Consider the following 16375-nt stretch of genomic DNA (forward strand, 5'->3'; position numbering starts at 1 on the left):
TTTGGCAGTTCACTGACAACACTAAAAGCCCTTCCTTCTCTGGTGTTTTTATTAGTTTTAAGATCTTGTTAGAGTTTCTTGTTATTCAGTTGGGTGAAATTTCTGATATTGATATGGTTCGCTGGTCTTTAGTGCTTGATCTTGCTCATAGTAGTTGAATGTCACTCATAATTCCACTGAAATTATGAAAATGTCACACATAAGCATTCAGAAACCTTGGCAGCTATGTAAATCACAAGAATAAAAACTCTCACAGAAGCTTGGCAAACACGCTGGGTAATCCAAAGAAGGAATGCGCAAACTGAAACCGCTGATTAGCCACTTTCTTTCCAGGAAGCGAGTAGAATCACGTCAAAACTCGAGTTACAAGAATTAGGAAACTGTGGCCATGAATAGGGGAGTGAGTAGGACAGAACATGCTGCCGTGTGAACTTCGTGGCTCAAATGCTAGAATGAGATAGAAAACTCGCACTTTTCAAAATGTGCAACTACACACGTACAATTCCCGGAAAAACTGAAATACAAGTTTGAAGGCGTCGAGCCCGTAGAGCTCTTCGGCAATCTAATCCTCTCTAAACGGAAGCAAATGATTGAAAATCATGTCATGCACAACACTGGCATCTAATATAAAGCTTCAATTCTAAATTAACGGTATATTGTTTCGAAACAGGATTATGTTTAAAGTTATTTTTCTTCGTGTATGGTTTATATTTCTCAGACATGTTTTTTGTTCTAGTGCGTTTCCTTCATTCCTTTTGACACTTGAAACGATGCAAATTATTGTTTGCACCTGCGCAGATGCCGGCTGGGAACTGTTCCACAGTCCACCTTAAGGACTGGCAGCGGTGTGAGGAGGAACATTTTCGGAGCATAGTCCTTCCGGACTTTCTACGGGATATCCTAGAATTTTACTGGTTTGTGCAAAGTAAAAGTAACAACATTAAAAGCATGACCAACACACGACATTTGCAGCTGGGTGGTGTTTGAGGAGAAGCCAAGGAAAGTGCCTGCTCCATTGCCAGTATCTGCTGCTGCGATCGCTTCTCGGCCTTTTGGCTAAGATGGGCCCACATGCATCAAGCATTTTTGGAGTCGCAAACGGTGCGATTCCTTAAAATCGGCCGTTTGCGACTCCAAAAATGCTTTTTCAGATGCATCATTTTTTAATGAAATTAGCTGATTTTGCGACTTTCCAGAATGCGATTGCATTTAAGGAATCGCAAATTTGCGATTCCTTAAATGCAATGCATCATTCTGAAATCAAATTGCGAGAACAAGGTTTGGAAGTGCAAATTACCACGAGGTTGAACCTCGTGGTAAATTGCGAAAAATGTTTAAAATGTACTAATTTACATTTTAAACAATGTCATGTTACAGACACACATGTCCTTAGGACATGTGTGTGTGAAACATCCATTTAAAAACACATTTCAGGGGTGCAGGGGGGGGTCCTTTGGAAATTTTCTAAGTGCCACTCGCAATTTCCATTGATTCCTATGGGCCTTTTGGCCCATAGGAATCAATGGGAATAGCGAATTCGCAATTTTGAAGTCACATAATATTTGCGATTCGGTAAAAATTGCGATTTTTACCGAATCGGAAATATTTTGCACTTTCTATGATGCATCCCATTTTGCGAATCCATATTTGCGATTCGGTAAAATTCGCAAATTTGGAAACGCAAAACGGGAGTTTGATGCATGTGGCAGTTTGTGTAGTATCATGTGATGGCCTCAAGAGGGAGAACGGTCAGCTGAGATGTATTCATTGCACTTCGTTTGGCAATGAAACTCTCAGCACGGTAAAATTAGAATGACGGTACCGTGACGAGGCAATGACAGCAATGTCATGCGTTTTTAGTAGCCGGATGGCTGGACTGCTGGGCGGCTCACTGTGAAGTGGGCTGACTGGCAGACCGGCTGGATGGTGTTTTTTTCGTAGGTCAGCGGGAATGGCTGGGCTGCTGTGCAGGTCAGCCATGACTCCAGGCCAGGCTGAGGTCCTCGGCAGAACGGTGGGCCCGAACAGCATGAGCTGGAAGGCTAAGTCGTCCCCCTGTTGGTGAAACCCTCCTGGGTCCGACCAGCGCGAGGCTGACCAGCGTTCCCCGCTTTCAGCTGGGCTGGTCAGCTGCTGGAAGGAGGGCAGAGCTAACAGACTGGGGCGGCTGAAAAGATAAGCCATGCCTGGTAACGCTAGTAGGCTGAGGGAGTTGGCCGAGACGAGAGGAGAGGCTGGCAGGTGTGGCAGAGTGGCCGGACCTGCTGACAGAGTGTGACGGGTAGGACAAAAAAAAATCTGCTACTGTGATTGGACTTTAAGTACAGCACACGAATCCTGAAAGACAGGCACTCTGCGATAGGTCGACACCGGACGCCATTGAAGCTGCGCACCCAGCGGGCCTAGAGAGCAGTCCTGAGTCGCAGCAGCGTGGTCCTCAAGCACTTTCCTGACTAATGCATTGGAAGCCTGCTGCAATAGCAAAATATAGGAATCCGGCATTGTGTTCTTAAAACCACAGTTATCAAATATTATACAGTGATCCCCAGTTATAATAAGGATAGCCAGGTGGTGTCCTAAAAAAGTGGCAAAAGAGACTATTGTGATTACATATACATACTGAGGTTACGCCTGATGCACAGACTCAGATTTATTCTACAATGGAACAGCACGCTAAGAAATCCATCCTCCCCCCTCCTCCCTTCCCCACCGGTTTGGGAAAGTATATTTTAATTACAGTTGCAGTCTTAGTCATTTACAGAGGGAAACAAAAACTTTCCAATGACGTTTAATGGCCTTACATTTACAGAAACTGAATTTGCTAAAGTCATGAGTTGCTGCTTCCAAGACCAGAGCCAATTAAGACCAATACTCCACAGCTCTCATGTTGAGGCGACTGAAAGCTCCATAAAAGACAGCATTGTGGCAACAAGGTATTCATATCTAGAAGTGCTGCCTTTTCTTGTGAAGAGTCTAGCTTTTGTGCTTCCCATATACTGACCAAGGATGGAATAGCTAAAAATATTGCTGCTGGAAAACTTGCACTCTGCGGTACACATGATTTCGACAGGTGCGTCCAGAAGAAAAATCTGATTCAAATAATCCTTGTGAGTCCTGAATTACTAACATAAAGATCCAGTAATAAAAGTAGGCAGAATTTACAAAGCCTGGCATGTGAAAGTGTAAGCGTTGTGTTCTGATTACGCTCCTAAGGTGCCGCTGAGGGTAATCATTTTTGATGGTGCCCCCACAATTCAGCAAAGAGAAACTTTCAGTATTCACTGATCTTTCAATCTGGATTATGGGTGACTAGAGGGAATGGTGGGCGGGGGTGGATAAGAAGACAACAGTTGAAGATTATGCAACAATATGAATCTTTACAATTGGGCAAGTTTATACATGCCTCTACCATATAGTATTCTCTTATAAGGGCTGACGCTAACATATAAGACCAGCTTGCTATTCATGGAGTGGCCTAGTAAATTCGTAATTAAAAACTGGATTAAAAAAAAAAGTATTTCATAACATTAGTTGCTTTAACCATGACCCTCCTTAAAACACCGTAGTAACAGGCTGAGTTGCTCTGAGGGAAAGCAAATTTTACAGATCTGGGTGTCATGCTCTTTCCTAAGGAAATCTTACCGGAGTGCTCGTCCCATAGTTTCATAGTTCATCTCAGGTTTGTTTTTGTGTTTCCCCCACAACCTGGATACAGCTTTGGAGTCTACTAATTTGAATATGCCCTTGTCCCTTTGTGTCCACTTTATGTATTTAGGACATGTGTTCCTGTCTTGAAGAAGTGCCAAAAGAAACTCCCATAGGTAGATGGTGTTACCTAAAAAAAAATGAAAAAGAAAAAAAATTCAAACGTCATCGCATTAGCAGTACATACAGTAAATTATTGTTGCTAGGAAACTGTCTGTGAAACCGGAGTTAACATGCGCAAACTTTGAAGTTTGTGGCTACTCACAAAAACATTTGCTGGTAGCTTCACTCCTTGAAAATGGTCAGCGATTTACTCTAATTAGCAACAAGAGTAAATAGGTTTTCAGGGTCGAAGGGAGGAAGCAGCCCCAACATTTGTGGGAGTAAAGGTAGGGGAAGAGGTTTCTCAGTGGGGAAAAGATTCCCCCCATGGATTAATTGAGAAGTTAGCAGTTGCAACTGTACTTGTGCTTTACATTTTGTCCCTTCGGAAATGTATAAATGTATAAGCATCAACGCCCCTGTACTCCTGGGACAGTCGCAGCTTCCCACCAATATTGTTTGAATTTTGACCTTTTTTGTGACTCACAGAATGCTGCCTTAGTATAGCTTTGGCATGTTCCCAATATATAGATGGTGACTGGTGAAGAGAGAAAGAAAAGAAGAGCAAAAAGAAGAAAGTGCAGAGAGGGAAACAAGTCACAGAACGAATAGAACGACGAAAGGCCAAGAGTGTATGATCTTGTTACCGTATGTTGTTACCACAAAACAGATACTGTAAGAATAGTAAGGTCGGCAAAAGATGCGAGCACAGACTGAGATCAACGAACACATGAACCCAAAGAGTTCGATGACGTTTTAGCCTTGAGAATCATTGGTTCAATGCACTTCTTTAAGTGCAAACATTAAGTGCAGATACTCATGAAATGGAGCCATGAACTAGAGTTGGAGTTTGGGGCAGGGTAAGTGTGGTGCTCGGAGAGTGACAAGGGCTGGGGCTGGATTCCAAGCATTTAATTAAATTTAGGATTTCTCAGTATGCAACTGTTCATGATGGCACAAAGACACTTCTGCCGATTGTTAAGGATTCGGTTTGTCTTTCTTGTTCAGTGCTGCGGTCATGTTTGCAGATGTGCTGACAGTAAAGACCTTGTAGCAGGTGGTATAGATGTTCAGAGAGGTTTAATCTGCTAAATATTTTTTCAAGTAGTCTGTTGAGTAGACAATTTGAAAAATGATTGACACTTCCCTCACTGAGTACTTTCACAACAATCTCGAGGGCCTTGATGGTCAGTCCTCCTGCCCGCTGCCCATTCCCAAAGGGATGTAATAAAAAAAGCAAAAATACATTAAGTATGTGCCCCGAGTGAAAGTCGGTGGGTAGCAGAGGTCAGCGGGTAGCAGAGGTCAGCACTTCACACAAGGAGCGTGAACTCCATGGGCTCACTCAGCCCTCTGTTTTGTTAAAGTGTGTAATTTCTTTCACTGAAGGTGTTAAGCCTCTCCTGTGATTGACCTCTTTGTTAAGTCAGGGGAAGTATCTTAAACAGTTTGATGTGCCGTGCAAAGCATCTGATTGTTCTAGGCAGTTTACCTTACCTACGTTGTGAAAAGCGACTCATAATCGCCCCTGAATCGGAATTAAGAAAACATGAAGGTTTATGGCCAGAATCTATGACTGATTGATGCCATCTCCTTCCAAAAACAAAGGAAGCGAGCCCTGCCTTTATCAATATGAAAAATCTTAATCAAACTTACCAAATATCTTCCCCCTGCCTCAGTAATAAGAAAACAATTACAAACATCAGTAAACTAAAGGTGACACGCAAAAAGGACTGCGATGGTTAGTAAATCCATTCCAACAAGACAACACATCTTGTTTACCTGGGAAAATATTTAAACTGGTTTTTGATTTCACATAGATCACCAATGTTGAGTTTGATATGCTGCTGTGCACGAATTCACTTAAAAAATGTTGCTAATGGGACTTTTTTATTTATTTAATTTTTAACAGAGAAAAACAAGCAAACAGTTATACATATGTGAGTTCCTTTTACACAATCATGAGATATACTGAATCGTGTTCACGTCACTGTTTGCTACTGTTATAATGCATATTCAAACGGTGTATCTGAGCTATAACAATAAAACCAAAGAATGATTGCGTTGCAAGAATAAAGGCTGCACTGTATTTACAAGGAAGGTCAAAAAACAAACAAGATGCATATGTCTTTGCTGGAAAGAAATTTGAGTGATTTTCAGGTCTCGAAGCCACACCTGTAGTGTCCTGCTGGACACATTTTATGTTGGCCAAGGTACGAGTAACCCGGCACTCAGTGGCGGCTCCTCCGCATGGCAGAGGAGTATCGCCCCACTGCCTGCAGCAGTCAGCAAATGAAAAATAAAACTATGTTCTAGCATCATTTTATTTTTTGTTTGTCGGCTCAGAGCCAGCTTGTGCAGGGAGGGGCAGGGCAAGGAAGAGCAGAGGAGGAGTGCTTGTGCACTCCCCACGGGTGCATATGTGTTTGGCTGGCCGTCTCAGGCTGACCAAAACACACATGTGCATTTAGGATTCAGCAGCCAGGCTGGAGAAACCCCCCAGAGTATATGACTTGAGCAGAGCGTCTTTCCAGCCCGCTCAGGTCAATGCCTGCCCTGCGCTACAGCACGGGGATTGGATGGAGTCTGTCCCGGGGCTGCTGGGACCAGGCAGAGGCCAGCAGGAGCGAAGCGGTGCAGATGGCGGCCAGCGGTTTCAGGTAATTTTTTTTAATTGTTATTAACAATGCCCCCCACGTGCTTCCCCACCCGCTTCACGTCCCTTTATTAGTGGCAGCCGCCACTACAGCCACTCCCTGAGGGCTGGCTTTCACACTCACCCCACACCCATCCAACGCAGGCGTCACAAGTGAAGTGGCGCTTGCCAATAAAAGAGGCCTGGTGCATGTGCCCTGGGCCAGTTATATGCACAGTATATATGGTTCCATGGTGTTACTTCACCTGCAGGCAGGCCTAGGGCCCAGAACCCTACAACACCCTAGCCTGTACTAAGAGGATATTTTTTTAAAGCAGAAAATATCTGTGCCCAGACACCGTGAGGACCCTGTCATAAACACAGTTTGAGCTAACCCGTGTTATTTAAAAACATACATTTTGAAACCGATTTGTTTTAAAAAAATTAACGTAAAATTGTTTACAGTTAAACGCATCCCAAAGAGTGAGTGGCCGGAGTTTGAGGGGAAGTGGTCATACATCTGAGACAGGTTGATGGCCCCCATGTAAACGTTAACTGGCCCTGCAGACACTTACACTAAATGCGTCCTAATGCTTCCACCGGTCTAGGAAATAATTATCTGTTGTACAACTAGTAATCGTGCGTGACTCTTCATCCTAATGGGTTTACTACATAACTTGAAGTCAGCCTAGCTCACTTCTTTCATGTTGTTGGCACCATTCAAGAAAGCAGACTCCAGCATTAAACTATTTATTTAGTACCTGGCAACCTTCATGCATAGCTACCAAGTTTTCTAAGTCCATGCGTGATGAGCTGATCCAATCCAGTTTTTTTCCCTTTGAATTCTTCGGACTTGTTGTCCAGGTTTTATAATGGAAAAAAACAAGACTACAACCCCAGAATTCAGAGGAAAAAAGATGGACTAGAGTTAGCAGTGGGGAGTGGACCTGGGAAACTTGGCAGGGCTGCATTCCTGGCATTAGAGGCCATGCTAGGAAATGTTGCATACCTTTATTTTAGGTATTATATCCTGAATTGCAATTACATCATCCCAGTGGTGCTTCATTTGAGCTGGTGGTTGCAGGTGGGACCCATCGGCACTTAATATTGGGAACCAGCACTAATTTTCCCTCATCAGAGTTTCAGCCAAAGCAAGAGAGGGAAAAATACATAAGGGGAAGAAGAAGGAGAGAACGATGGAAAAACATTGACAAAGGGAGAAAGCAAGGATGAAAAAGAATTCAAGAACAAGATGAAGGAGCAGGGAGTATCTGGTGGTGGATAAAAGAAAAATGAGGTGGAATTAAGACTGCTTAGACTTAGTATTCAGCACCCTTGAAGCTCTGACTGCGGACCTCTGAGTAAAACTTTGGGCCTTAGCACTCATGGTTATTCAAATTAAGCACTGCGTCGCAGTGATGGTAAAGTGGCATCACTAGCTGCTAAAGCATAAGTGTTGTGACCCAAGAATTCTGCTGCAGGGAAATGCTGGTCAATAAAAGACTGGTGAGCTGGTTCATAACGCAAGAAGGGATATGGTGAAGAACCAAGCCTCATATTATAAGTGTAGTCACGAGCCTGTGGATTTCACTTTATAGGGAATGAACACTTACGATACCAACCTTTCCCGTCTTTCGTCTTCTTTTTGATTGGAATACTGGGGGACGTGATAGGCGAGGACGGTCGGGAAAGCTTCACTTTTCGAACTGAAAAGGAAAAATGAGATTTATCAAAGTCCAACTAATAGTAAACTGCAAAAACAAATTGTGCAACATTTTAGCTACTTGGTTATTTACATTGGGTATCACAAAGCTAAAAGTATAGTTATACACACTTTACATATGATAAAATATAAAAAAAGAGAACTAATCTAAACATTCAATTAGTTTTTGAGAATAAAACCTCAATATCAGTAGTATAAAGATGAAGGTGAACTTAAGACCGAACAATTATTTCTGTCTGGAAGGTGGGTTAATGGTTCACTCTGAGAAATGCTGGCCTTCTTTGTTTAAGAAACTGTGTCAAGATCGCAGCTTCCTCCTTCCCTTTCAGTTTTTTTATCATTTTGCAACTCTCCCCACGCCTTGTGTGTCACAGGGCACCTTGCATCAGTATTGACTTTTAAGTCAACTATCCCACAGTAAACAGTTGTGACGAGCCCAGTCCACTTTTTTTGTTTAAACAGTTTTACTTGAGTAGTTTTAATGTGTCAGCATGCGACTCTTACTGACCGCGTCCTTAGCCCCCCCTTCCCATCTTTCTACTCATCCCCTTTGCAGGTTGAAGCAGGCCTACCAAGTATCACGCATCAGGCGTGACTAACGCATTTCAGTGTGGTGTTCCTCATCACCGCACTGAAATGCATGGTCCCGTATTTTAATGCAGTCTCTCTGGTGTACCAGCGCTGAAGTATTGGCTACGCCAGACTGCTAACGTGCGCGCCTTTGACCTGCGCCAGCTCTGCTGCTCCCCGCAGACCTGCTGCCCGGGAGCTGCCACCAGCACAGGCTCAGGTCAAGTAACAGTTATTCATGGGCACTCACCACTGCTGCTACAAATGTATCTAGCTGGCTCCAGGCTGCTCCATTGAAATTCCCAGCCGCGGCGCCTGCGCGGCTGAGTCAATCAGACTACAGTCCAGGCCTGACGTCACCAGACGGAGACTGAGTGACACCTGCCGGGCAGCAGTGGGCTTGCCACCCCACCCACTCCCTATTAGTGCTACTGACACCTTTTGGCAGCCGGCTGGGACCCTATGTGCCGAGGATCACAGATCGGCATTTAGTATCAAATTGGCGCCCTCTCCTAGAGTGGGACCCGACCGCTGGCGCCAGTCTATCAGGTCACATGAACAGACTCCGACAACGTTGCACGGTTCGGACTCTGCGTGAGGCAGGCATCATTATGTGTTTTTTTTATTTTCAATTTCCTGCCAATGGACCTGGGCCCCCTGAAGCTGTCCTCCCTGACCTCGACACTTCAGGGCAGCCCGGCAGCAGGATGGTGTAGCACAGAATGAAGACACACTATCTGCAGCTTTCCTCGAAGAAGTGTTAGGGCTTTGCGCAGAAATAGCGCTTCCCGTGTTGCGGCAAGAAACGTACCTTCTTGCTACTCTCAGACTTAACAAAACAGTTGGGGTGTCTGCAAGGGCACTGAGGGTGTCAAGATACTGTAATTCGCTTTCATGGTCTGAATGAAGGGTCCCTTTTATGGAACGTTTGCAGCATCCTTCTCAGTACTGGTAAATTTGTGGAAGGGGACCAGGACAAGACACATGAGATGAAACAGAATTTGAGTTCTGCCCTATGAACAATATACGCATCACTGCCACAGACATTTGTGATACTAAAATGGGACCACACCCCTATGGTTGCCTACTATGAGCCCTACCTCCGCCCACCTCCCTACACCAGAAAGAATACAAAACAGACTTCCACCCGGGTCATGTTTCTAATAGTTTTCCTCAACTTTTTCTAGAAGGGTTGGCTTGCCAGACAGGTCCATAGCATAGTCCTAGACCTCCAAAGCATTTGTCCGCCTTCCTAAGCTTCCTTCTTCCTCGCTTTGATAAAGTACCATATATACAGAAATGTTCAATTGACTTCCGTCACACTTATATTTGTAGAACTCTGTGAATACGTCACTGTGCAAAAAAAACGTATACAGCCACTGGATCCAGTCAACCTATGAGTTCTTTTACATCAGCACTACTCAGTGATGTCACATCTCCCCCCCACCACTGGTTCCGTCAACGGCACCGCTTGAGATCGCTGTGACAAGCACAGCAGCCATCAATGCATTGCAAGATGACTGCTTTTCTGTAAGCAGGATGTATCCTCTTGCCGCTTTCCAATAAAATGGACCAATAACAGTGTTAGAACAGTTTGGTTCTATAGTAGCTTGCTATGAGATCTATTGTAATTCACTTCTGTGTCTTCAAGTCACGGGTGTGCGACTTAGCTGCAAATTGTGCAACACAAAGGTCTGCAGAGCATACTGCAGGGTAGGGTACTGGCTCATGTGAAAATCCAGAAAAACTCTGGGGAAACATTGATCTCTGAGTGGGTGTTTCAAGATCACTGCGATGGCTTCTACCATGTCTTTAGGCTTCTTCCCCTGTCGTTCTGACAGTTTACAAAGTGATTAATCGGTTGACTCAGCTGCTTGAATGGATAACGAGTGAGCTTGTTGAGCTGTACTAGGAATAAGGAAGCGGGACTGGAAGACTGAGTCATCTATGTAGAACGCTCTTGCAAAGAATTAAAAATTGTCCTGTTTTAAACCTTTCCTGGAAAGGTTCGAGCGTGGGAGCCAAAGTCAACTCCATGGAAAGACAGGTTCAATATTTAATGGCAAGAAAAAGGAAGGCGCGTCCTCCAATCTGCTGCTCATCATCTCAGGGAGGACAAGTTTCTGGTTGGCAGATGGCCTGAGTGTGCCAGGCGGGCACTACACAGTGAACTGCTCGCTCAGTTAGAGGGGGCCATGAACTTTCACTGCTTTGTAGGGGTATCACAGGGGCTCGAATAATATATGCTTTAGGATGGGGAGCCAGTGAGGGCTTTTAAATGTGTCATGATAGAGGTATGGGAAGGAAAGTTGAGCAAGAATCTGGCTACAATATTTTGGACTTTTTGCTAAGAAGATCGGATTATTCCATGATTGCTCTGCTTGGGGCCTGGACTGAAGATCAGGCGCAGAGCATAGTATGTCGTAAGGGGGTTGTGAAATGGTTATAATAGATTTTAGAAATTTTCTTGGAAAAGATATTAGACAGATCATTACAAAGATTTTGCAATTACTCAATCGAACAAATATCTGATGAGGGAATTGGTAAACTTCTTCACAATGGCAAAGGTTTTTTGTTTGGTTTTGTTGATTTCAGAAGCATACTATGAGCAGAAATAGGAACATTTTCATAACTAAGAAACAATTGTTTGTAAGGAATTGTTTACCTGTATTTATACTATTTCCTCCTGATTTGTTCAAAGCTGTTGCAGAAATGCTTAGCCTGCTATATTTGATCATTGCACCATGGTGCAGGAGGGTTTTGGGACGGTCTCTAGAAGGAGCTATAGTTTCAAGGGCTGTAATTATTTGTGTATTGAAATCTGAGGCAAAGGAATTTAGATCTTTAGCAGTGGGCCGAGGTGCTGAAATCAAGGCCTTAGGTTAGCATGGCTAATAGGTGGGATGTGCGTATAGTGGTCAAAGGACGAGGAGTCATGATATTGGGAGGTTGTGTAAGTTGAATGGGGATTGCGCAATAATAAGACCAACTAAGTGAATGTAGTGGTGACACCTGGAGCCAAATAGGATTGATGAAACTGGGTCTAATGTACAGCCTACTATGTGTGTGGGTAAGATAACTAATTGCTTGAATTGTAAAGCCTCCAAGGCTTCAGGAAAGTTAGTGGTATCAGATAAGAGATTCTAAAATGCCCACGAGGTGCTGCCCAACTTGAAGCAGCAGTTGTCTCCCATGCTGGTTTCACTTGTAAATGTTGGTTGGGGCCCAACCAACATGTAGGCAGATGGAAGAAGTGGCAGTACTGATCAATAATAATACCTTCTTTTTATATAGTGCTTCATACCACAATATTGCAGTTTCTAAGAACTGTAAATTAACAGACACTCGTATTATCCAGTTTAACAGTACCTCATTTACTGACCTAGGGATGAAGGAAGGCTGGGATGGCATTGCTGGTATTCAAACTTAGATCACAGCAGATGTGAGCTGGGTGCCTTTAACTCACTGAGTCATCCTGCCAGCTAAAGGAGGATAGCGTTATGTGGGGAAGAACAAAAGTCACCCAATGTTAAGGTCAGATTGGTCAGCTTGCTCAAATGCTCAAGGACATAGGAATACCACACTCAGATGTATGTTCTAATGACCAAACTTCACAGGGTGCCAGGATCAGCTTACTCGGGAAATATGATGGAAGGCTTTTGGTGAAAAACCAAGGAGTGCGACATCAACATTTCTGTTTAGTAATCCATACCAGGTTAATTCTGTTAAATAGCAGACCATATCTTTTACTTTAGATTTCCCTGCAGAAAACCAGTCTTTCTTTCTGTTACATATCGTTTGGCCCCTACCTTGCTTACTTTTTTTCTATCTAAAAAACACAATAACTATACTAAACAGCAGATTGGTTACACGGAGGTGCCCTGAATAAAAATCTCAACACAGACATTGTAGCGATTCGGACCAGGTTGATCTCGCAGCCGGAAGTAGTACCACCAGACTCCCCAAGGAGAAGTGCAGCAGCAAGAGAGTGACCCTCCCACCTCGCCCTCCAACAACTTCCATTATATGTCCCATAAACTTCTCAAGTTTTCTGTTACCCTATCATGCAATAGGATTTTATCCATGCAGAAATGATCCCCAATAGCCATTCCTCCAGGTCATGCAACCAACCCTCAAATTAGAGGCCCTTCCTTACTTTTTAGCCAGTGATTGGCAAAACAACTCTTTGTAAGAAGCAGGGGTAATCTCATCATTGTGTATCTAATTCCTACCCTTTTAGATCCTGGGGCGGGAGGGGCAGGAGTGGCAGGGTCCCAATGCACATTGCCTCACTGACTAAGCGAACAGCTAAACCCTCCTCTCCTAAGAGCGCCCTATAATTAATTATTTATGTTACAGTTCTGTCCTAGAACACTCCTACCATGGGACACAGACATATCATAAGTAAAACAAGAGCGTCTCTCGTAGGGCACCTTGGGTATCTATCCAGCCAAGTTAGGAAAATCTTATTTAGGACAGCTTATCTTAGAATTTAAATTGTATGTAGAAAACTCTGGTGTTACTAAACATTGCTCCGCAATGTCTGTTGCAAGATCAAATGTTACAACGCCTTACTTCCCTTTGCCTTCGCTGCATTCCAGCTCTCTCAGCGGTTATAATATGTTTTAACAGTTACTGAATCTCTGAGCTGAATACATGCAATGGCAGCTGTTGAAGATTGTAAATGGTGGGGGAAGAAAAGCCAACATAAATTTGACTGGGCCAGCAAAATTCTTCGGAGGTTGGTTTGGGAGTTGTGATTCAACCCTTACCTACACCTTGGTGAAGCATCACTGATAATAGGAATAGCTGCAGCGGTTCACCCGGTCAAAAAATGCTCAATAAAGGGTTATGAGCGAATAGTGCAAATTCTCAGATAGAGCGACGGTAAATGCTCTGGTGGCTGGCAGGGGGCGGGGAGGCAGGGGGGACAAAATATATAGTTTTTAACGTACCTCTTCGCGCCATGGCCACCTCCGTCTCTCCTCCGTTGTTGCTGAAGAGTCCGGAAGCACACGGGCTCACCTGAGCCAATCACAATGCTGCAATTCAGTATTGCAGTTGGTCTACGCACCGTGGTACAGCGCTCAGACTGGGACAGGGAGCCTGTGCATGTGCCCCCCCGTCTGTAATGCAGCCTGGGTGGCGAACATGTAAAGTGAGCATGACTGTTCAGCCGTCCTCTGACGGCCGGCCTAGCAGTCGTACGCTCTTAGTGTACACAGTCTACTCCTCCCTGAGCCACCAGCCCGCCCTGACCCAGCCCCTTCAGCAAATACAAATAAAATGATAATAACCTTAATATTATAATTTTTTCCCTTTTCCACTGCTCAGAGCAGTGGGGAGACACTCTTCCGCCTTAGGTTCCGCCCTCGGGTAAGTGTCTGTTAAAGAGTTACCGCTGTGGCAGATTTTCAAACTGTATCCTTGGACTCAGTAAGCCTCATTCACCACTCACTGCCACTCCCACCAAAGCTACTTCTGCAGTAACCTTTGTTGTAGTCTCTGGCTTGGCAGCAGAAGAGTTACTTTCTGGATTGGAGATGCTGAGCTTTCTCTACGTTCTCCGGCCTCTCCATTCTAGCTGCTCCAAAAAAATTCCAGATTCAGGAGTAAATTAAGATGGAATTAGTGATTTTATTAAACTGCCAGAATGAGGATTTAAATGTAAATGTTTGTAAATGTTTTTGTTCTTGTATAGCGCACAGCTACCCGCAGTGGGTTTCCCGGCGCTTGCACGAATACCGCAAGGGAACCCTTCCTGGCTTTCCCTGTGAAGTGTCCACTCCTGGGCACCCCGATGGTGCAGACCAGGCATCCCTCGCGTTGTGGGGGCCGTTGTGGAGACTAAGCAAGCTATTGCCCAGAGTTGCAGCGTGGGACCCATGATCAGAATAGGCACTGAGGCGAGAATATCCGGTCAGGGGAATTTACGAGTCCGAGACCCGCCGGGGCAGGTATCGAACCCTGGTCCCTGGCCAGAGCTCTGCATCGAGGTCTGCCTGCTCTAACCATTGAGCCACACTTCTCCACAACGGTTTGGTTTATCTAATCTACACTACCTAGAGAAGTACAGTAATTCCTTACCAAATACAAACATGAGTGACTTGAATATACACTGCCATCATCTCAATGTATGTACTTATGCAAACAAAAGGTTAGCATTACATTTCACTCACTAGCCTCCTTGAAGGCACAAGCTACAGAATGGGCAAACTACATATATGGTGTGGTGGTATTTTATAGAGGTTTCACAATGACCCTGATTGATCTGCTGCTCTACAGTGCACCGCTAACAGGCAATCTCTTCATTTAAAAACTAAAGGGGGATGGAGGAGTCTCAGGTGACATGGGTCACTTGACTGCATTGCGCATAGCTTCAGCGTGCAGCACCCACTTAAAATGACGTTCATGTTTGTCAATCAGAGACACTGCTACAGCATCTTTCTTATGAAATGTAAAGCTGTATAAAGCTACACCATACGTGAAAAAATCCTGCAAATGCGCATTGACACTCCCATCATTTCGAGGTTGCCTGACTATGCTCTAAATGACCATCTGGAACTTCAGGTATTGTATGTAAATTGAAAGGATTGAGGCAATTTTTTTTTACAGAATTGCAAATCAGCGTGGCGGAGCCTAAAAGCCCTAGTGAAAAAGGTGCCACTGATACGTGGTGTTTGATGTGCTGCACCTTGTCATTTCATACCAGTACCCCTGCTGCTCGATCAAATTTTACCTAAAAACATTTTTTTTCATTTCCTAATAGGCACTTCGTCTCCATCTAACATTTGTCTACAAGGTGATCAGCTCCGGATCCTCCATAATGCCAGTGGAGTGTCACCCCGCTGCTCAGCCCCACCAAATGAAAAATAAAAGGATAAAGCTATTTAATTATAATTTTATATTGTAATCCCTGGTGAGCGCTGTAAGTGCGCATGTCGGTTTGTCGGCCGTTTTAGGACATGTGCACTTAGATTTCCCCAACCCAGCTGTGTTGTACAGCCAGGTGGAGAAAAGACACAGACTTCCTGTGCCTGAGCAGGGGCGGCCTTAGGCATGTGCAAGCTGTGCACCTGCACAGGGCCACCAAACCCCAGGGGCCACCACGCCAATATATATCCTTAATATAATAATCCTCTGAGGATGGATACATATTTGCGTGGCGGCCCCTGGCAGGGATTTAGCGGCCTCCGGCTCTGTTCCATTTCCAAACACCCTGAACCCCCCCCTCTTCACTGGCCTCCGCGCTCCGGCCCAACTGGACCCCATCTTCCCGGGCCCCCTACCTACGCTCCCTGCCCAGGCTAGAGCCGCCCCTGGCCTGAGTGAGCGTTAAACCAGCCGGCTCAGGCCAATATCAGCGCTGCTCTCATGCTGGTTAATGGCATGAGTGCAGCATCTGGATTGGGTAGGAAGTCTGTGCTGAATAGTCGACGGGAGCAAAGGAGAACCGAGGTGGCCGGCAGCGGCATGTAAGTGGATTTCTTTTTTTAAACCGCCACTGAAGGTGATGCTGCTATGTCTCCACTGTTGAGAGGTTTCTGCTTCTACAATACAGTTCTTCAGGAGGCACATGAATCAATGTCAGAGTCCAGCTATTACAAATAGTACTTTTTTACATGGTCCCTGCAAAAACT

The 16375-nt window shown here is 44.6% G+C and overlaps 1 protein-coding gene across 2 annotated transcripts in view; it reads right to left on the reverse strand.

Moving 5' to 3' along the window:
• Positions 1-16375, reverse strand: part of LOC147721189 (ETS-related transcription factor Elf-1-like) — a 263214-nt gene that overhangs the window by 51728 nt on the left and 195111 nt on the right. For both annotated transcript variants that reach the window (XR_015309863.1, XM_086964672.1), the window contains 2 exons: positions 8065-8148; positions 3643-3835 (listed from right to left, as the gene is read on the reverse strand). Coding sequence is in view for 1 of the 2 variants with exons in the window: in XM_086964672.1 (XP_086820798.1) it covers positions 3643-3835; positions 8065-8148 (277 nt within the window). In the remaining variant the exon portion in view is untranslated. The remainder of the gene's footprint in view (positions 1-3642; positions 3836-8064; positions 8149-16375) is intronic.

The sequence above is a fragment of the Lissotriton vulgaris genome, chromosome 4_1 (genome assembly GCF_964263255.1).
Source record: "Lissotriton vulgaris chromosome 4_1, aLisVul1.2, whole genome shotgun sequence".
NCBI classification, from domain to species: Eukaryota; Metazoa; Chordata; class Amphibia; order Caudata; family Salamandridae; genus Lissotriton; species Lissotriton vulgaris.